At 38.4% G+C, this 22,860-nt stretch overlaps 2 protein-coding genes across 3 annotated transcripts in view; one reads left to right on the top strand and one right to left on the bottom strand.

Moving 5' to 3' along the window:
* Window positions 1-133: 133 nt before the first annotated feature.
* The window catches only part of LOC144055327 (nuclear receptor subfamily 4 group A member 2-like), a 34,076-nt gene continuing 11,349 nt past the window's right edge, over window positions 134-22,860 (top strand). The window contains exons 1-4 of the mRNA XM_077571218.1: window positions 134-2,277; window positions 8,715-8,878; window positions 17,181-17,294; window positions 21,175-21,334. The gene's annotated coding sequence lies outside the window, so the exon portion shown is untranslated. The remainder of the gene's footprint in view (window positions 2,278-8,714; window positions 8,879-17,180; window positions 17,295-21,174; window positions 21,335-22,860) is intronic.
* Window positions 5,475-22,713, bottom strand: LOC144055321 (glycerol-3-phosphate dehydrogenase, mitochondrial-like). Of its 2 annotated transcripts, none has more exons than XR_013294832.1 (17): window positions 22,613-22,713; window positions 21,142-21,248; window positions 17,634-17,802; window positions 17,429-17,553; window positions 17,257-17,354; window positions 15,534-15,697; window positions 14,029-14,193; window positions 13,805-13,949; window positions 13,511-13,704; window positions 13,315-13,449; window positions 13,063-13,238; window positions 11,469-11,600; window positions 11,233-11,391; window positions 10,805-10,917; window positions 10,648-10,726; window positions 9,796-10,567; window positions 5,475-9,414 (listed from the first exon to the last, which is right to left on the bottom strand). XR_013294832.1 is itself a non-coding variant. In XM_077571204.1 (17 exons), the coding sequence occupies exons 2-17, from the start codon at window positions 21,241-21,243 to the stop codon at window positions 8,280-8,282; spliced, it is 2,181 nt and encodes a 726-aa protein (XP_077427330.1). In that variant the 5' UTR covers window positions 21,244-21,248; window positions 22,613-22,713; the 3' UTR covers window positions 5,475-8,279. The 2 variants fall into 2 exon arrangements, 1 of the variants encoding a protein (XP_077427330.1); XM_077571204.1 differs by having other exon boundaries at window positions 5,475-8,405; window positions 10,469-10,567.

Here is a 22,860-nt window from a genome sequence, read left to right as displayed (position 1 = left end):
ACTTGTTAAATAATAACCCTCAAGAAGGATTTTTTAAGGGCTTTATTTTAGCTTGGGAAATGTTCTCAAAATCACACTTTAATTAATGATAAACATCAATCCTCGATATCGTTGCAGTACATGGATTTGGAGGCCCTCATCGAACTGGGTTTGCATTTGACCTGCTGCTCGTGATGATGTTCTTTGGCTGCCTTTCAACTTCGTGTGTGTGAGAGACACAACAACCCCGTGTATAGATGGACGCCGTTGTCAAATTTGAACATGAAGTTGGTTTGGATTATTTATGCAATGATGAATATGAACAGCAGATGGCGCTTGAGCTCTATTCTGACGCTATCAAACCTCAGACGCACACAAAAAAAATATATATGGAAAGCCGTTGATGTATATCGATATCCTTAATATGCAGGTTAAGGTCGATCGACTAGTATGCTCTTTGTCCTCACTAATAAGACAATTTACTGCACACGTAGAACAAGGGAACACTAAAATGGCCACCATGTGTCTTACTAATAATGTCTTTCTCGTAGCCACCAGGATCCAGCCTACTGTTAGCACCAAAATGCCGATTAGGAGCTGCCCTGCTAGTATAAGTACACTTGATGTGCCAAAGTTACTCTCGTAAAAAAAAGAAAAATAATAATCCTATGCCGCAGGTACAATGCATGTTTTTCCGTAAACACATGAAGAACACACGTGTTTTTCTTTTCTTTCTTTTTTTGTAACGAGAAAAAAAGCAGGCACTCGCTCGCGCTCTGCAGTGGACTCTAGGTGCGTTCATTGACCACGCCCGCAGCGGAAATCTCAAACATGCCTAGAAAAAGCTCAGACGACTGAATGTTAAAGGTTAAATATCTGTTTACAATGAACCTTTTTGAAGAATCTCCACTTTTCTGTGGTAAAAGCTAGAAGATCCCGCGGTAGGAGATACCATCTTTTTTATGGGGGTAAGTACTTTGGCACAACTGTTATCATATTGTAGCGTGAAAGTCAGTACAGTAGTGAATAAATATCACTAGATACAGTTGTTCAACTAGTATAATGTGTTATGAGAACAAAGAGTGTACTAGTATATGTATCACAAGCTGAATATCAATGCTTAAATGGTTTTCTATAATAAGCTGATATTTTAATATGATGGGCTATATTTATGGAAATTGATTTTGTAACAGCTCCTAATTGTGACCTAATAAGCTAATTAGTTAAACTGACAAATTGTGAGGCGAGGTGTGGTGCAACCACTATTATTGCCACATTTAAAAGAAAAACAAAACTGCATGCTTTTGATGTCCACCACTGAGGCAGATATATTCATATTTTTTAAAAGAAAGCATATTTCTGCTTCATTTGAATGGTGGCAAATGCCAGCAGGGAAGTCAGAGTTCATGAGAAGATCAAGCACCGCAGGCACTCGACGACCTTCTTTCTTAAACGCAAAACATGTTCCTGCTCTATTTGGCTTTTTCCTCACCACTGCCTTCTGTCTTCAGTCTCCACGTAAGATGGAAGACAAAGAACAGGAAAAGGGGGCTTGGGTTCGGGTGAGGGTGTCTGAGCCAAAGGGCAGTTCAAACCCGCTCCACACACCAAAATACCACAGTCTGCCCCGGGGCCTGCCATCCTCGCTGATGCTGAGACGGAATTTGTCAGAGACAAAAGATCGATCAAGTGACTGAATCGTATCTCAGCAGCTCATTAATGAGAATTGAATGTGGCATACGACAGTTTATGACAGCATCCTTCTCTCTGACATTCAGAGGAGTCATTAAGTAGTGCTGGTTGGAAGGGGTGACAGGAGGGGGGTTGGCTTTGAAACAGGACAGCTGTATGAAAAGTATGACTACAATGTTTAAAACTACACAGTGCATTGTAACCTATTTTGTTGCACACATACACACAAGAAGACAAAACAGGAAGTGAACAGTTTTAGACCCCTAAAGTTCAAATCCAGACGACAAGATTTCCTCTTCGGAGTGATCCCTGTCCAGGGTGTAACTTTTGTTTTTTTGTCAACAGACTGTAGGGTTAGTCAGCTGGCCCCAACCTTTTATGGGGATCGGCTAGCGCTGTATAAAATGAAACGATGGATGTTATTCTGGCCTTCAGAAGTTCACCGTTTGAATGTGTGCAACATTAGAGCGCCCTCCAGTGGTTGCTTTGTTCATTGTTTTGCTGAAAAGAGAGAATTCCAATGTGGCCGCACGCAACAAAGACTCGTTTATGTGCTACGCGAACTGTTGGCTCCTGTTTCGTTGTTGCTTTGGACAAGAATTGTCCGTAAGTACATGTGATGTTAAGAAAATAACACTGTGTATTCATTTTAGTTTATTTGGGACAGTTATCAGAGATAAGAGACTGTTCAATGTAACTAGCTACTAGCATGAGAGTGTGTTGTGTATAGTTAGCTAATATACATTGTTATTTTTTTTAGTTTTACGACGACCTAAAGATAATGGTCAGAGGCCATTGTTCAAATAAACAGCCCAAAAGTCTGGTTATTTGGAAAGTCGTTAACTCACTGTCTAGCTGGTTAAATATAGAAGCTTCGGCGCGAGGACAGCATAGATGTTACAAAACTATTTAATTCAAGCACTTCCAAATGCAGGAAATCCCAAACATAACTCACTTGAAGCCAACGACATGTCCGCATTCCAGCGTGAAAAGGACCTTTGTTGCCAGGCAGTCACAACATGCTGTACAATGTGAGGAAGAATGTGATGAGGAATCTTTCAGGAAGAAAAAAAAAACGGCTTGATTTTTAATGCATCAAAAAATTCCTGTCACTATTTAACACAAAAGGCCTTTTAACTCATTCACTGCCATTGACGGCTATAGACGTCAAAAAATCATTTTAACTATTTCTCTTAGTTTAAAAAAAATAAACCTTTTGCTAACAAGAGTATGCAAACCTAGAAAAAAAAATGTTATTGTAAATTTAGAACAAATATAAAATTTGTGATTAACTCTTTTGACTGCCATGGACGTTAAAAGACGTCAAGTAAAAACCTACGGAGGGCCGCCAATGACGTTAATCGTTAGTTAACTAGTGAAGTCATGTGATTAATCACAATTTAAAAAATTTAAAATATTAAATCCAAAATATATATTAAAAATAAGGGCCGTTTAATCATAATTAATCGCATGATAATTTTATATCTGTTATTAATGTACAATAAAAAATATAGGTTTTCATAAAAAATGAAATGAAAAATTGTTAAACTAATATAAATAGTTCACATGAATTTTTGACGTCTATAGTCATCAATGAACTGTCACTGAAAGCCACCACACCTTACAGTTTGATAGATAGCTCGCTCTGTCTCTCTCTCTCTCTCTCTCTCTCATCGTAGAAATTGTAATCCCTCTAAGTAATCCCCATTTTTAATAAATGTACCTGTAATCTGATTACATGTTTTTTCCTGTAACTGTAATGGAATACAGTAAAAAAAAAAAAAAAATAAAATGCAATCTGATTACGTAACGACGATACATGTATTCCGTTACTCCCCAAGCCTGTTGATTATACTTACAGTAATTTAATATGGTACAAAATATGGAGTGGGTCCTTCTGTGTAGCTATAAAAACTTCAAATGTTCTAAGACAGTGATTCTAAAAGATACTAAAGTACAGTGGACATACAAATTAATACTGCTTGTTTTGTAACTTGTGTTTCGGTAGAATACTTTTTTTTTTTTTTCATTTTTAGTGTTCCCAAGTGTGAAAAGCAGCTGCATCAGCGACCCCATGACAAGCACTCCAGTTGTGTCGCGTGATTCATTTCAATTAATGGCTTCCACACGCTTCCGGCCTTTCCCAGGAAGAGAGCACAAACCGCGGACGCCTCTGCAGCAAATTGTAATCGGAGGACTTAAAGCTGTCACTCAAATCTCAGCGTGACCTTTCACGAGAATAGGCCCGCTGTTTCACATGTATGTTCCTGTGCTTGTCTCCTTGACAGAATTAATGCCGAGAACATTTTGTTCAACTGGAACCTGATCGGGTATCTTTGAATGCTTTGTAACACCCATAGGAAACCAAACCCCCCTGCATTATCACCATTCTACAGACTGTATAATGTTAATAGGCTACTTATTTCATATCTGACTACATTATTAAGCAATGGCTTCTCAACTTAAGAATTTACTGATCAGAATCCCATGGATTTAAGTATTAGAAGCTCTGATGTAATTTGTTAATTTGAATACATAAGTGATAAATGATTTGTATAACTTATATTTTGAAGTGTGGACCTGCTCATAAAACTCATTATATCTGGATCATGTTGCAGAATACTACTACAGACGCTCCCCTACTTACGAACATTCGAGTTACGAACAACGGTGCATACGAACATTTCTGCGCGTACAGTATGTCGAAAAATGCTCGGAAAGAAATGCTGTAAGTTAGATTTTGTATTGCGCGTAGGGCTTCTTTCCGCCGCTAATACCGACGATTGGCGCTGTGAGAGCTCATTGGAGGCTGAGCAACGTGGCGAGGAGGAGGAGGAAGAAAACGCCGGTCTCCATGAAGCAGGAAATAACTTTTGAAGCCGATTCCAGCGACGACGAAGAATCTCTCATGATATAAAATCCTCCTCTTCCTCCTCCTCCATCATCTCCTTAAGCATCGAGTACATCTTCCAAAAGTAAGTTAAACTTCATTTTATTTATCTTATTACGTACATGTACATACTGTGTGTGTGTCTTTCGCTCTCTCTCTCTAACATACGTAGTACAGTACAGTACTGTACGTATTCTCTCCATTTTATTAAAAGTTTTTTTCAGTACAAACCAATGCAGGTTACTTGTACAAGCCTTAAACATACTTATATAAACCTTCAATATACTTATATAGGCTTTAAACATAAATTATAATACAAAATATAGCACTGAAGCAACTTACGAACAAATTCACCTTACGAACGATCGTCCGGAACGTAACTCGTTCGTAAGGTGGGGAGCGTCTGTACTATCTTTTAATGATAAAAAGTAGGGGTGCACTGATCACAATTTACTGGCCGATCACCGATCTTTTAAAAAGTCTTGACCTGCCCATCCCGATTTTCAGTGTTCCAATTTTGTTTTATTGGAAAACATTGAAAAACTGCACATGAAATCCCTATTAGTCATCTCAGCAGAAGAGGACAGTGGCTGACTTTTTCAGACCTTTAAAGAGGAAGATGAGCTCACTGGGAAATATCGATTTATTTTTAAGGGATCGGCCGATCACCGATCCCCCAAAATTAAAGAAACCGGGTCCGAGAAATGGGCAGGCCGATCTATTTATTTTAGCAGCCGCATGGTGAAACATTCACAATCATCATCCATCTCATCAAAAGTTTGCCTAGATTCAATTAAAAAACTGCTTCTTATGTTAGCACCTATAATGCTGGCATGTTCACATGACGCCCAGTCAGTCACCAGGTTGCCCAGTGGGAATGTTAGATAACATGCAACACAAAAACACACAAAGCTTTTTGAGCAACAAGATACATTTAATTAGATAATTGTGTCGTCTCTTCAGAATACTGGCTCAAAAGTATTCTTACAAGCGGGTGGGGGAAGAAAAAAAAAAAACTCGGAACATGATTCTCTTTGAGCCTAGATAAAGCTGAAATTTCATCCAAAAGGAGACAATCAAACATCGGGATGCACATTTAAGACGAGTTTGCTATGAGCTATTGTTGACAGGCAACATTGGCAGTTTGACGGTCTTCACTGTCAAAAATACAGAAAGACAAAACATGCTGAAAATGCACAGATGCTGGATGGGAGGGGTTACAATAAACACAGAGGCACGTGTTGACGTGAGCTTTTGAGGGCCATTGGATGAGTTACCCAAATGCAAGAACATGCACTCAACTCACTTGGGAGCTTCTACAGTTGAATTCTTGAAACTTGACATAACAAGAACACCTTAAAGCTCAGTCTAGCCCTTGTAAAAGTAGTCAAAGGACATGGCAGTAATCATCAGTGGCTTTGTCTCAACCTGAGAAGGCACACGTCACACATTCCCTCTTGCTTTAATATGAACATTGCGTGTACTTGGACCTGTTAAATTGTAGCACCTCATTCTTGGCGTTAACACAGAAAATGAAAATGCCGCTTCAAAAGAATAAAATAAATAAAAATGTTACAATACTTGAAATATATAAGCATGCATTTTAACTAAATAATAACAAATATAGAATCCCTTTTTAACCCTGTTTTGTAGTTAATGTTATTAACTCATTCACTGCCAATGATGGCTATAGACGTCAAAAAATCATTTAAACTCATTCTATTAGTAAAAAAAAAATTCACTTTTGTTAACAAGAAAATGAAAGCCTCGAATTTTTTTTATTGTACATTTAGAACAGATATAAAATTTGTGATTAATCATGAGTTAAGCAGAGAAGTCATGCAATTAATTACAATTTAAAACAGTTAATCGCCTGACGCCCCTAATTTTTTAATAATCTTTTTTTTATTAATCTTTTCTTAAAAAAAAAAAAAAATATATATATATTATTAAGAATTAGGGGCGTCAGGCGATTACATTTTTTAATTGTAATTAACCGCATGACTTCACAAGTTTTTTTCCTTTAAAAAAAGAAAGAAAAGATTATTAAATATTAGGGGCGTCAGGCGATTATTATTTTTTTAACTAATTAACAACATGACTTCACTAGCTAAAATGTTGTTTTTTAAAGAAAAAAGATTATGAAAATTTAGGGGCGTCAGGCGATTAAAATTTGTAATTGTAATTAATCGCATGACTTCTACTTAACTCACGATTAATCAATTTTTTTAAAATATCTGTTCTAAATGTACAATCATTTTTTTCTAGGTTTTCATACTCTTGTTAACAAAAGTGGAAACAAATGTTAAACTAATAGAAATAATTAAATAGAATTTGACGTCTATAGCCGTCAATGGCAGTGAACGAGTTATTTGCAACGTAGTAAAAATGTTTTAAATAAGAGCAGAAAGATGACAGCTAAAATCTCAAAACCTGTAAACATCAGTATCAGTAGCAGTTTGCAGATGCTGTGGCAAATGTTGACTAAGTTGTACGCCTTCAGCTTCCTGGAGCATATTTCCACTTAAAAGTCTCTCTTGCATAAAATAGGTATTGAAGTGCTTGTACAAGTCAGTGCCTGGACAGTAACGCTAAATTCAGAAACAATCAGTAACTTTTTACTTTGCAGGCCTCCGTCTTGTGTTTAGACTCGCACAGCGTCATGGCAATTATACGAGTTATACATCTGCAGTTTCTCATTTAACCACACTAGAATGTATGGTTGTGTTTCTATACATGAAACGGCACTTTACAATCAAATGTACTTTTGGGATTAGTGCTCTTTTGGAACGGGTAGGAGATACTGTATGTACTCTCTAAAACTCTATAGGGTTGCTTTCCTAACCCAATCGCTGGGTAGCTGTGAATTTTGAGCAGATTTGGTCACTTCTACCCAAGATTGGGTTCATTAATTTAACTCTTTTTTTTTTTTTTTTTTTTTAACCCAGCAGATTGGGTTAAATTTTGGGTTTTGAGCGGGCTGAAGCTGGTCGCCATGTTGGACACAGGAAAAGGGTTCGAATCCTTGTCAGGGGCTGACGGCGGGGGTGGATCGTGTCAGGAGGGGCATCTACCGTAAAACCTGTGCCAATAATAACATGCGAGTGACTTATAGAAAATGTTGGTGATATCCTGGTATTCCATTTCTTGATAGCTTTAATCATTATGTGTAGTTTTTGACACTTGGATCAAAATCTTGACCCAACTTCTTTATCTAGTTTCGATGACTTTTGACTTAGCAGTTTTAAGACTATATGCTAATAATATCTTGTAATCAGCGCCTTGCTTGTTTCTCTTGCAATTAGCATCAAATCAAATGTTCGAAGAGATTGTGAACCAGTACAATAAAGCGCAAGATTCCATTTCGATAAAACGAGCAGATTTACGCAACAATCAGTGTTGAGTTTTAAAAAAGGAGTGGTAAAGCGCTATAAAAGGTAGAAATATCAAAAATTTGACTAAATAAAATAAAAAACCATGCTATAAATAGTCACATTGTGCGCTGTGGAACATTGGAGGCACCTGATGCTGAGAACCAATCAACACGCAGACAAACAGGCGGCTCAGGAAAACAAACCTCAATCATTGGATTGTATTTCACCCAAAACACACGCCGCCGCATTTGCTCTTGATTTGGCCAAATTCCCGCCATCGCCTCCCTGATTGCATTGTCATTCAAATGAGGTTGTTCACAAGAGACCTTCATGAAAGGCCGGGCTCAGACTCCACCGCCGCTTCGGTCCACCGTCACGGGGCCCCTCTTATCAAGCGTTTCTTCGGCTGACTTCATCAAGATGGCCAGGCGGCTGTCCGACACTTGGCCCTTTTTGACGGCGCTCATCAACTGAGTGGCAGATGACACAAAATGAAAAGTCTGAGTGTACACAGGTGACAACAGAAGGAAAGTACCCGGTCCATGCACGGTGCATGCCAGAGCGGTCCGACCACCTTCACATGCTCCAATGAACCCAACACCTGCTGACTCTGTTGTTTTTTCTCATGTGTTAAAGCTGAACTGGGTAGGACGTGAAACTGTTACAACACCATCAACTTGCTCCATATAATTCGCCTTGTACCAATTTGCATTAACTAATCGATCACTACAAATAGTTGAGGACCAGCAAAAAAAACTAATCTTTCATCTTTGTTTCAGGACTACTCATCAAGTTGTGGACGTGCCTCAGATTCTTCCACTTTCTCTCTGTGACCTGCACACACTCACAGCTGACAACAAGGCACTCTGTAGCAGCTACGTCAGCAGACTATCCAAAAGGGAAGATTTCTACAATATAATCATGGCTAGCTAGCAAGCTAAGTGTACGTCGCAATCGCACTAGCTACCCGTTGATGTTGTAATATGCCGCCAAAATATCAGGAAAAAAAAGAAATGGTGGAAAATAGTTTATAACGTTATTGCGCCACTCTACAGAATTCTCAAGTCTTTGAAGGTTTTCAGCAATAATCATCAAAACAAATGTATTTTACAGGGTCTTTAAACCTGCTCTTTGTAACAATTTGGCTTTTATTTTTATTTTTACAATAGCCTTTTTATTTGAGCATTTATGACTGAAACATCTTCTAATTAGTAGATTAACACCTTAGCTGTTCACAATGGGTACTTCTGCATTCGGGTTCAAATTTCCCACCCTCTGTCTGCGGATGTAACAGCATGTGCGCATTGTGTACCTGAAGAAGGATGTGTGTAATTTCATTTTTCAGCCACAGGTGGCAGTAGCGATTCAAAATGGAATTTTCTGTACTCGTTCAGTGCCATTGACGGCTATAGACTTCCAAAACCAATTTTAACTAATTCACTGCCATTGACGGTTATAGACGTCAAATATTCATTTGAACTATTTCTGTTAGTTTAACATTTTTTTTTAACAAGAGCATGAAAACCTATAATTTTTTTATTGTACATTTAGAACAGATATAAATTTGTGATTAATCGTGAGTTAACTCGTGAAGTCATGCAATTGATTACGATTAAAAAAATTTAATCGCCTGACGCTCCTAATTTTTTAATAATCTTTCCTTTTTTAAATTGCGTCAGGCGATTACATTTTTTTTAATTGTAATTAATCGCATGACTTCAATAGTTAACTCACGATTAATCATAAATGTTATATCTGTTCTAAATGTACAATAAAAAAAAACATTTCTAGGTTTTAATACTCTTGTTAACAAAAGTGGAAGAAAAAAACTAATAGAAAGAGTTCAAATGATTTTTTGACGTATGAGTTAACGGGGCTGTCGGTGAGAGTGTCTGTTGCCTGTGTTTCTTTAGCCTCACCCCGTCTGTCGGTCCCTTTTCCCAATTTTTTTCCCGTTCTGACAGTTGTTGCAACAGTTGTATTGTTAACGCCCTGCCCAGTGCAGCTTTAAAACATCTTAAGACACTTTTCCACTGAGTTCTTTCCCTCCATCCACATTAGTCACCAGAGTTAAAAGTTGACTTAAGGGTTGTTTTTGAGAGTTCTTTAATATCCAGCATTACTTTGTATACACTACCTGTTTGCAGTCTCTTAAATCGGCCATGAGCAGGAAGGACACATGAGCAAAAACAAACATTGACATTTAGGATCATGATTTACACATTTTTGTTTCCCCCAAAAAAGGGAAATCATCGCTACACTATACTGCCGCCTCCTGGGGAGTGTGACCAGATATGTGTTTAAGAGACAGAGACAAAAGCGCTAAGTTGTCAAATTTGCCCAATTAGTTTCAAAGATGAGGAGAGTTCACACCTGCTGTGTGAAGCAGGTCTCAGGCGGACAACTACCTTTTCTGTCTTTTATCCGTTCTCTGCAGCATGGAATGTTCATCCGAGTGTTTTCACAGAAAATGGCGCATCGTCATAGTTGAAAAATGATTACAGGATCAGCGCAATCACCAGCCATTACATACCTGGAGGAATTCATCGACTTCAATCTGTCCATTCTTGTTAACATCCACCTCGTTAAGAATTTCATGGAGGGCATTCTCATCAATGTGGACATTGATACTCTATGGAGAGAAGAAACCATGTTGGAATCTTGCTCCAGTAACAGTGAAGAACAACAACAATCAGGGAAGCGGGAACTCACGTCGAGGACTTGCTGGACATCAACTGTGGTGATGAACCCTTTGCGCTCTTTGTCAAACTTAAGAAAGCGCTTCTTGTACCTGCCAACCACGTGAAAGTTGACACATTACTTCTTCGTGCATGACTCAAGAGTTTATTGGCCACTTAAATGTTTCTACCTGGCTACTTCCTGGTTGTCCAGGGTCATTTCAGAGGTCTTGGTCAACTGCTCAGAGCGAGATCGGTAGCCCATCTCATGGTACAAGAACTTCTTGGCTGCTTCCAACTCAGCCTGGATTTGAAAGTTAAACATTAACAGAACTAGGGGTGCTCTGGGTTGTTTTATTTGTTTTTTTTTTCACTGCTGAATGAGTTTCCTCCCTTGACTGTCAATAAAGGATCAGTTTACTCATGCATAGTAACAGCCTCTGAAGAGGATGATGGGCGTGGACTTCCCTATTGTGTTCTGATAGAAAAACCCAGTGGGGGCTAAAACATAAAAAACTATATATATATATATATATATATATATATATATATATATATATATATATATATATATATATATATAAATATTTATTTTTTTTAAATTTTCTGTTTTTTGTACCGTCTTGCGCTCTTGGCTCCAGCCCAACTCCTTGGCCATGATCTGCACAATGCGTGGGAGGGCCTCGTCGGCCGCCTGCACGTTCAGGAAGCCCAATCGCGTTCGCCGGGCAATGAGGTCAATGGCGGTGCATGCGTACTCCTTGATGGCGTACAGCACCTGCGAGAGACGGCAGAGTCGTATCGTCAGGATTGCGGGCGGGGGGGGCTGAACATTTGCACGCCGTCACACTTTACCTCAGCCTCAATGTACGGAAACTCCGACACCAGCCTTTTGCCAACTATCGGCCATCTTTGCCCTGTGACCAGCGCCATCTTGGCCACGTCGTATGCCTTTCCTCCATACGTAGAAGCCAAATGCTGCGCAACCTGAGCACACACAAAAAGGTTAAGTTTGCTAATTTAATTTCCCTTTTCTTAAGGTCGTACAGATGCAGACAATTTTTTTTTTTTTTGGGGGGCACCGTGTTGTCGAGATGTCACGTTTACAGAATACATAACAACTTTTTGCTATTCAGATCGTTGCCTTAGCCATCATGCAAAAGGGCAAACACTGTCCAAATATCAGCAGTGACCTTTGAAAAATATTCGGCGAGCGCCTTTAATAAGGAGTAAGTGGACTGCAGGAGCACTTTCCTCAACTAAAACAATGTTCTATTGAATTTAATGGGCGGAGAGTGGCTAACTGTTGCATGATGTGAATCAATGGATCCGCTGGACTTAAATGCTAATGAATTGTTCAGCATCTCTTCAGGTGTCAAGTCTTTAGCGGAGCGCAAATGTCAACATCTCCACTTCAAGATAGAAGCAGTCAATGTTTCTCAGTAGGGCTGTCAAAATTAAAGCGTTGACTTTGGAGATTAAATTAATTGATTAAAGCATTAAAAAAATGAACTCAGTTAACTCAGTGTGCAGCCAAACTTGGTGCAGTCACTGGCAGGAAGAGGAATAAACATGGACTATAGCTGATTTTACTTTCTGATTTACTTGCTTTTGTTCGTTTTGTTTAACAGTTGTATTTTACATTAGAAAAATTCTATTCAATGCTCCAATAATGTTATTAGAACAGTCTTTGATTCTAAATATACGTTCTGATTGATTATTTTACATTAATTCCATGATTTAACTCAAGTAAATATCTGTTACAAGCTTTGAATAGAAACGTAAATGCAAAAGTAGGAAAATGTGATTAATCGTGATTAACTCATTCACTGCCATTGACGGCTATAGACGTCAAAAATTCATTTGAACTATTTCTAGTAGTTTCACTATTTTTTTTTCACTTTTGTTAACAAGAGTATGAAAACCTAGAAAAAAATGTATTGTACATTTAGAACAGATATAAAATTTGTGATGAATCTTGAGTTAACTAGTGAAGTCATGTGATTAATTACAATTAAAAATAATTAATCACATGATACCCCTAATAAAAAAAAGAAAAGAAAAGATTATTAAAAATTAGGGGCGATTAACATTTTTAATTGTAATTAATCGCATGACTTAAATTGTTAACTCACTATTAATCACAAATTTTATATCCGTTCTAAATGTACAATAAAAAAATTCTAGGTTTTCATACTCTTGTTAACAAAAGTGTGTGTGTGTGGGGGGGGGGGGGGGGGTGAAACTAATAGAAATAGTTCAAATAAATTTTTGAAGTCAATAGCCGTCAATTGCAGTGAATGAGTTAATCAGGATTAATTATTGAAAATTACGTGATTAATTAGTTTTAAAAAATGTAATCGTTTGACAGCACTAGAAGAAAGTGAAACGGTCTGATTTTTTTTGTTGTTTTGGCACCAGACTTAAGCATCTGAAAAAAGTGTCCTACTTCCTGCTCCAAGCCGTAATCTTGCACCAGACGGATGTAAAGCGTTGGCGTCCAGCCCTTTGAGCCCTCTAACATCAAGCCCACAGTCTTGCATTTCTCAGCTGGGAGGGCATGCGTTTTAATGGCGGCGTCTAGAGTCTCTTCAGCCATGGATCTATAAGTGGTCCACTTGCCACCTGCAGACAAAACTGCTGCTGAAATAAAACAGGACAAATCAACAGCTCAATATTTCACAAGCAGAAACCAGCTGACCTGCAATGGTGACCAGCCCACTGTCACTGATGCTGACAATGTGGTTACGGCAGATGGACTGAGTGTCTTTGGAGTTGGGGTCCGTCACCAGGGGACGGATTCCGCTCCATGCAGCCAACACGTCTCCCCGTCTCACTTCAGGGTACAAAATTCCCAGTTCATATTTTGTTTGACACCCTCTTGCCGTCATTCCTACCTTCCACGTCGGGGCTGAGATAGTTGCGGACCTCCCTCAGGATGAAGTTGATGTCGTCCTCCCCAGGGATGGGGTGGGCTGTCACATTGGTGGGAGTGTCTGTGGTTCCAGCAATGGTCATCTTCTCCCAAGGCAGGAAGAAGATGACCCGGCCATCACTTGTGGCGGGGTCCAACAGGCCCATGTTATCAGGGCTGTGTGTCAAAAAAAGCAGAAACATGGTCAAATGTTTTTGACTGAGAGATTGATGTCGTCATGGCACAGCTTACGTTGCGCAGATCACGTAACACACACCTGTAGTAGCCAGGAATGACAATGTGCACGCCGGCACTGGGCTGGCAGATGTTTTGGGTTTCCTGGCTATCCATTTTCCTCACCGAGTCCGTGAAAGGCCCGGTAGCGTTGATGACACATTTGGCCTTGACATCGAATTCCTCCCCTTAAATAAGTAATCGGAGACTGATGTCATGTGGTCAACCGCAGATTGGTTTTCTTTACACATAGCGATCTTTTCTCACCTGTGAGCACGTCCCGGCAGTGTGCCCCGCACACCTTGTCATTGCCGGTCTGCGGGTCCTTTTTCTTCAGCAGGTGAACCACCTCTGTGTAGTTGGCCGTGGCAGCACCGTAGCGGGCAGCGGTGAGGCCGATTGCCAAGTTCATACGGGCATCGTTGTGTTGGCCTGTTGGGTGACAGGCCGAAAGTTTGTAGCATTCAAACCAATATATATATATACGTATATATATATAGTATATATATATACGTATATATATATAGTATATATATATATATATATATATATATATATATATATATATATATATATATATATATATATATATATTTATATATATATATATATATATATATATATATATATATATATATATATTTATATATTTATATATATATATATATATATATATAATATATATATATATATATATATATATATATATATATATATATTAGGGGTGTGAATTGCCTAGTACCCGGCGATTGGATTCGTATCACGATTCATAGGTCACCATTCGATTCGATACCGATTAATCCCGATACGAATCTATAAATTGATTCTTGCGATTTTTTTTTTTTACTATTCTACTAATCAGTAAACTTGTACATGTGCACTGTAAGATTTGTATGAAAATGTATTTATTTATCAGAAAATTCAGGCTTATAACTGAACCACTGCATTTAAAAAACAGGTTGCAGTCTGTTTCATGTCTGAACAGCACTGAAATAAAATATGAAGGCTTAATGTTCCATTAATATAACATTATCCCATGCTTAATGTGTGAATCTAAACCCTAAGTAAGACGTTTTGTTGGATAATCCAATAAAAAATGTATGATTAAAAATCAATTTGGCCGCATATCGAATCGATTCGAGAATTGCGTGCTGTAATATCGCGATATATATATATATATATATATATATATATATATATATATATATATATATATATATATATATATATATTTAATGGAATGAAGACAAAAGGTGGATTATGAAACAATGACTTAGCTGTAAAAAATGAAAAAGCACATTAGTTATCTGCAGAGAATAAGACAGACAAGAGGCTGAAGACTGTCCGACCAATTGTGGTGCTCCTCTGAAGCACTACACCACCGGAGAGAAGGTCAGACTTGGAAATGTCACAAGCGTGATTGTACCAGATGGCATAAATTGAGAGAGCGAGAGAGAGAAAAAAGATGCATCCCTTGCAAAACATCCTCCACTCCTGCTGTCTATCAGCAGAATGCTGGCAGAATGTAGAACAGAAATGTAGGCGCAGTGCTTTGCATCATTTCTCAGAGTGCAGCAAACACGTACGCACACTAGATCTTCTTAATGATTTCAGTTTCAACAGCCCGTTCTCTTTAAATTTTTATCATTTCATTTGCCACTTTAAAGTATTTCTCTGAATACGTCTCGGTTGAGAGAGAAAAGGTCAAATGATTAAGAACCTCTGCAAGCGTTGAAAGTAAAAGAATCAACAAGACAATGCCGGACGCTTACCATCATAATAGACGATGGCTCCCACCAGCTTGTCCTTCTTCAACATGGGAAAGAGCTCCAGGGCTTTGGTCTTGCTGAGGACGTAACTGCTCTTTAAACACTGGATCCCGGCCACCACGTCGTACATCTTAATGCCCGCCCAATAATACGGAAGCTGCCACCATCTGGGACAACAGATGGAAAAAGTGGGGATTTATTATTATTATTATTTTTTACATAATAGTTACGAGAAGTGTGAATTGCCTAGTACCTTGCGATTTGAAGTGTATCACGATTCATAGGTCACGATTCGATACCAATTAATCTTGATACGAATCTATAAGTCAATTATTGCAATTTTTTTTTAAAACTTTAGAAAATAGTAATCAGTAAACTTGGACATGTACACTGTAAGAGTCGTATGATAATGTACTTCAGGCTTATAACTGTGAGCCACTGTATTTAACAGGTTGGAATCTGTTTCATGTTTAAACAGCATTGAAATAAAATATTAAGGCTTAATGTTCCATCAATATAACATTTTTCCATGCTTAAAGTGTGAAACCTAACCCTAAGTAAGATATTTTGTTGAATATTTCCATCAAAAATTGATCTTTAAAAATCGATTCGGCCGCATATGAATCGATACGAGAATTGTGTGCTGCAATATCGCGATATATTGCCGAATCAATTTTTTTTAACACCCCTAATAGTAATGGTTTATGTTCAGCTTTGGAGGTTCCACTGTATATGAGAGGTGAGAAATTGGTATTGAAATTTGGTACTCAACTTGAAGTATGGATACTAGCGTCAAAATATAATGGTAAGAGTAGAAATACTGATTCAACTCATATACTGCTTTTAAATAGTAATAAAGTAAAAGTTATATTTATATGTTTATTTATTTATTCTTTTTTTTTTTTTTACTGGCAATTACATACAATAGTGTTTCGCTAACTTGGTAATTAATTGCGCTAATTTTGATAACGCAATTTGCATTGTAATTAATTGACCTAATTAACTTTTTGACTGCCAGACGTTTTCAGAAAAGGGATGCTGTGGGTGCCAGCCGATTTAAGCATTTTTGACTGATCTTTCAAGGTCCACAGAAAATTATGTGTTTGGACTATGGAAACACATACTACCAAATGAAAGATTGGACTCTCATCTTTCATCAGAAAAAAAAGTTTGTTTCTACCTTATTCCGTTTTTGAGTAATCAACAATAGAAAATGGTTAGTTCCATCTCTGTTTTGAAAAAAAAAAAAACGTCTTTTAACGTCTTTGGCACTCCTCCATAGGATTTTACTAAACGTTATTTAACGTTTTTGGCAGTCAAAGAGTTAATGCGTTAAAAGAACGTATGTGCACACAAAATAAGTTCCCTTATTTAGTAACTGGAACGTTGCTCATACTGAGACAAAACTAAAAACTGAAAACACTATTTAAAAAAAAAACACGTTATGAACTGACAAAAAAAACGTTTTCATTCGCTAATCATAACTGAAAAAAAATCTATACTTTAGTGGTTTTTCAGATTAAACAGAAAATTGTTTAACCCCAGAAACTAGTGGGGGGGGGGGCACAAGACAACACATTCCCCATCCTAACTGACAACATGAAATGATTTTCGTTTCTGAGATCTATTTTTAATTGTTTGCATTTTCAGGCACTAAAATGGGACAATAATGTCCAAAAACGACAGTTAACAGTGGAATGTAACCGCACCCTCGCTGACAACCTACTTGTAAACAGGAAGCATGATGGGCAGTGGCGCTGACAGGTGAGGCGCAACCTCCAAGAGGTTGGCTCGCTCGTGGAGGGCTTCTTTCACCATCATGTACTGTTGCATAAAAAAGATCATCAATCAATCCAGAAAAAGTACGCACGACTAAACAAGGGATTTGCGTTCAAAACCTGCTCATAGTCCAGTTTCATGATGGCCTTCTGGAGGTAGCGAACTCCTCCGTGAATGAGTTTGGTGCTGCGGCTGCTCGTCCCGGACGAGAAGTCATTCCTCTCGACAAGAGCAGTGTTAAGGTCTAAAAAAAAAAAAGACGAGAGAAAAATATTCAATATAAGCACTCCAACGTAGTGCGAGATGCGCCGAGAGGGGTCTTACTGCGTGTGACAGCGTCTAAGGCACATCCTACACCGGTAGCTCCGCCTCCAATGACCAGGACGTCAAACTCTTTGCTTTTCAGCGCGGCGAGCTGGGCCTGCCTTGACGGTAGCTCGTCCGCAAAGGGAGCCTTCCGCTCGTCTTCTGCCACCACGTGAGCTAACCGAGCCTGGATGGGACGCAGACACGCAAGCAAATTGTTACACGCTCTCGTTTATATGCTTTTCCTATCTGAGAGGATGTTTTTGGTATGTCCAGTATTATAGCAACACTTTGCTAGAGTTAAATGAACATTAGGCACTACAAACACTAAAGTTAGAAGTGCATTTATCTGCTTTTCAGTGACCTGATGCATGCGATTAAAATGAAGGCATAAGAGACAAAAGCCAAGCTTTTATTTCTATCCAAGATAAGGAGATTAATAAATTATGGCTCGAAGTACACCCCCCTGGTAGGACGTGAGGAAGTGGAAGAATTGACAAGGTCGTGCCAGTGTAATAATACATATTTAATGACATTTATTCTTAAACAAAACTTTTACATATCGTCATGGGTAACGGGTGCTAATGACGTGTACCACCAAAATGTGTTCTTTATTTCAGCATATTTCAAAATACATGACGCAAAGTTAACATTTTGTTGTCCTTTTTCATCCGGACTTGCATCATATAGTAACACACAGCAGACACTTGTGTAATCTTGTTTTTTTGACATGTAACACTTTTTTTTTTTTTTAGAGTGGTGATTGTATGCTTGTGATGTCTCATGGTTTTCAAGTGAAGTGCCGCTAAAAATCCAGACTTTATTCTTAATGTAATTATATTCCGTTCGCTGGGGGGGGGGGTTGTCGGGGCGGGGCGACCTGCTGCAACATGCTACTTATCTTTGCAAAACCCACAACACAAATCATCACATTCATGTCCTGCATTTGATTAGGGAATGATTTTAAGTCATAATCACAAGAACAATCCCCCTCTGACACCGGGACGTGCCATTTCACCTCTAATGAAATATGATTTTTTTTTTCCTTTTTTTTTTTTTGCTCCAGCCTGATGATTGCACATGCAGCATTTGACTTGCAAATGTGAGCAGGCTTTTGCAATTTGAAACTGAAATCATTGTCTCTCTGTGATGATAGACGGAAAAATACCACCACAGAGCTAAATGCTGGGGATTAGTTTTACTGGGATTAAAAGGCATGCATGATTACAAACTATTGTAGAAATGATTCTATTTGATCAACATCGGCTTCTTGCTTACCAATCCAGTCTTGGTTGGGTGGGCGGCAACAGGCAAGAGAAGACATTATTACAACGGGACACAAACAAAATTCACATTAGCACGCACAGTTAAATAAAGGCTGCTATGTAGCTTTGTGGGCGTTCAAATATAGGTCTGTGTCGGGTCAAAGGTCGGGGGAAACACAGCTGCTTGTCCCTCTCGAATAAAGATGACTTAAGTGTCAAGGCGGGACACCGAAACATCAAATGTTGTCTATTCGGAACGCCCCATAAGATGCCCCCATGACCACTCAGTCCTGTTTCATGGAGGGGAGGGAATGTTTATTTATACAACATGAGGCTGCTTTGACAGCATCTTACAAATACTCCACATACACGAGATGACCTCAGGAAGTACAAATATATATAATGGACAAAGGTGAAAATGACAAATGAAATAAAAGATGTACAGTGGAAACTCAGTTTGCAAAGGTAGCGTTTCCCATTGAAATGAAAGACAATATGATTCTGTTGTTTGCCTTATTTTGATAAATGTGTGGTTAAAATAAATACTTTATAATATAGAAATAACTAAAAAAAACAATTTAGTATGAATGAATAAAATAACAGGGTGCAGAGCATGTGCTATAATTATTGCTCATTGGCCTTCTTGAGCCTGCTAGCTCAACCTTGAAAGGTAGCCATTGCTAGCTTAACGCTGCCTTCACGCGCTACGGGAAAGATGGACCTTACCACTCGGAATCTCCGAATTACGATGTACTCTTTGCTTGTAAAACCGAACAATTGTGGCAAATAATGAGTCGTAAAGGACAGGACATTGAATTGTGTATGCTACGTAAATGTGTAGATTCTAAAACAACCTGCTAGCGGACGTTAACGCCCTTATAAGTGTTAATATTTCTTGCCATTCACAAATCCGTTGGCGCTCTCCGCCATGTTGAAACGTAAAAGTTATCTCAGCTCAGAAACTCGGGCATCAAAATAAATTCCCAGTTGTCCAGTTGAAAATACGACATGAGGGGGCGTTCTCGTGCAATTTTCTACTCGACGTGGTATTTACCATAACTTCGATACCACATGAAAGCAACATACATTAAGGCTAGCTAGCGGAGGGAGAGCTGTAGACTTGGGGAATTTGCTCTGCCTCATCTGCATCCACTTAATCTCAAGTTACATATGTTTGGGTTTTGTTTTGTTTTTTACTTGTCTCTTTCCTTATGTGTGCCTGTGTTAAGCATCTTTGGTTGTTGAGAAAAGCACAATATTTCAGATGATAGATTTCCCAAAACAGTGCTACAAGCCTCTAGCAGTTTCCCCTTTCTTAGGAGCCATTCTGTGTGCTAACTAACTCATTCACTGCCATTGACGGCTATAGACGTCAAAAATTCATTTGAACTATTTCTATTAGTCTAAATTTTTTTCCACTTTTGTTAACAAGAGTATGAAAACCTAGAAAAAAAATATTGTACATTTAGAACATATATAAAATTTGTGATATATAATATTGAAGTCATGCTATTAATTTTAATCACCTAACGCCCCTAAATTTTAATAATCTAAAAAAAAAAAAAGGTTATTAAAAAAAAATCTAGGTTTTCATACTCTTGTTAACAAAAGTGGGATTTTTTTTTTAAGTAATAGAAATAGTTCAAAAGAATATTTGACGACTATAACCGTTAATGGCAGTGAATGAGTTAAGAGTTTTTTTAATTTAAATTTTAATGTGAAAGTGCTCTATAAATAAAGTTCAGTTGAGTCCATGCCAAAATGGCTCGCAGCATGTTAATTGTATTTTAATCCAATTTGTTTGAAAGCCTCGTCATCCGTAACCTGAATTTCCACTGTACTGAATTCATCATAACCAGTGGAGGCGCACGTATATACAATGTTTTTTTTTTGTGCTCGTAGGAAGGTAATCAAAGACCTAAAAGGTGATTTATTATTAAGTTGATAACATTAACCCGGCCTGCAAGCAATGAGCCACCCTTTTAGCCACACCTCAAACAACAGAACAAACAAGTTACATAGTTACTTTAAATTTCAGTAATGGAATATTGAGTAAACACAGCACGGGAACATGTCATTGGCAAGTCCTATGAGTGAAAGAACACAATTTTAAGAGAAAGCTGCTTCCTGTGCAGCATCTGGCAAACACATGGAGTACTGTATATCCTCAAGGCATCAAATACATTCCAAAATCTTGATAGGACATGCTGTGGATGACTTCACAGCACAAAACGTAACAACAATGTTTGTTTGCAACTTACCTGCTTTTTCCTATACTCTGTGAGCTGTGACAGACCAAGAACGGTGGCGATGGCCCCGCCGCCTACAAAAGCTGTTCGTTTGAGAACCTTCCTGAACGCCATATTACCTACGGAGAGAGCAACGTGCTATGAGGCGTCGACGGGATCGAGGAGCGCATGGACGAGGCGTGGCAACCTCACATGGAGTAAGGAGGTGATGACAAATGCTGGTGTTCTTTTCATTTTCCCAAAGAATATATTTACTCGTTTGTTAAAAATTGACATATCAATAATGAAAATGTAGATTTGATGTGATGGTGTTACATTCTCGTATGATTTGTTCTGCTAAATTCAATAAATTAAATGCTGCACAGCACTGCAGTTGAATAATTGAAACAAGAGAGAATTTTTTTTTGGAGTTTAACATTATTTAGAAAAAAAATACAACAAATGCAAAAAATATATAATATTCATGGTTAAATTTGAAAGGTGTAGGTTGAAACTGTTAAATATTTTTGTAAATGTATTTAAATGTCAATGTATGTTGTTTTAGCAATTTTAATAAGCAACGTTTGTTCTTTGCTTTGCCTTAGACTGCTTTTGGTAGCGTGAAGAACATTCATTGAATTGCCTTGTGTATGTAATGTGCTATAACAATAAATTTGCCTCGCCTTGGGTTAGGTCCTAACGGTAACCCCTAACTTGGGTTTGGGTTATTAGTTATTTTAATGCTTGGGTTTTCTAGCACCTCCTGTGTTTATCATGGCTTGGCTTTCTTATTTCTGATAGTGTGTTTGCATTTTTTTCACACTTTTCAGACATCCTTTGGCCCCTCAAACACTTTATCAAATGATAGTAACACGTCTGCCTTCGCACTTTCGATAGGCGGCTCATTATAGAGGGCTGTACTGTACTAGCAAATAATAACAATAATTACAGGCCAGAGGAGCCGCTAACAGGCTGGATGAGCCGGATCATCCACACTTGTCAGGTATCTGATGAATGGCGCCAATGGTGGGACACCCCCCTCTTACATCAGCCAAACATTCTCATTATGAGTCAGCATCGTTCCTGGCTGTAATGTAAAACACGTGATTCTCCCAACCCTTCATTGTGTCGATAACTGTCTTACAGTCAGGGGTCATCTTGTCCTGACATCTTGCTGTGGATTAAAATGCCGACCAGTTTGATCTTGTTGAAAACAAACACTGACGAATAAAGTGATCAACGAAGAAAAACGCGTCATAGATACACACAAGAACAGAACCATTACTAGAACGCTTTTTGCCTTTCCCCTGTTTGTTTTGTTCTTGTTGTATTTAGTTTAAAGGCTGTTTGTTCACATATTATAACAATACGGAAGGTTATAACAGCACTGGGTTACGACTTACGAGCGCGCAAACATACGATGCCTTTTGACATACAGACAATAAACAGGTTGAAAAATAATTGTCATTATAAATGACCACAAGGTGAGGCGATTTCCACTTACAGTAAGCTTTGTGGTTGACACACAGTCGCTCACAGGGCGATGCAGGGCGGAGAGCGAGGCATCGGTTGTTGTCCTAGCCTGTCTGGTAGCTTGAGTTTGACAGCTACAACCAGGAAGTGGAGCAACGTTCGAGTGACGTGTGGCTGCACCAATCAGATTACGCGCGTCTGATGTTCATGTCCAATCATTTTTCAAAACAGATTGCCCTGCCTTCACGTGACGTAATTGGAACGCTGGCTTGCGCAAGT

This window comes from Vanacampus margaritifer, chromosome 1 (assembly GCF_051991255.1).
Source record: "Vanacampus margaritifer isolate UIUO_Vmar chromosome 1, RoL_Vmar_1.0, whole genome shotgun sequence".
NCBI lineage: Eukaryota > Metazoa > Chordata > Actinopteri > Syngnathiformes > Syngnathidae > Vanacampus > Vanacampus margaritifer.
The sequence above is the reverse complement of the archived record's forward strand: the minus strand, read 5'-3'. Positions and strand labels throughout refer to the sequence as shown.

Coding starts and splice junctions, on each gene's coding strand:
- LOC144055321 (XM_077571204.1), bottom strand. CDS start 21,243: ATGGCGTTCAGGAAGGTTCTCAAACGAACAGCTTTTGTAGGCGGCGGG. Junction 10,727..10,804: donor GACAACCAGGAAGTAGCCAG/GTAGAAACATTT, acceptor CGTGGTTGGCAG/GTACAAGAAGCGCTTTCTTA. Junction 10,568..10,647: donor ATGTCCAGCAAGTCCTCGAC/GTGAGTTCCCGC, acceptor TTCTCTCCATAG/AGTATCAATGTCCACATTGA.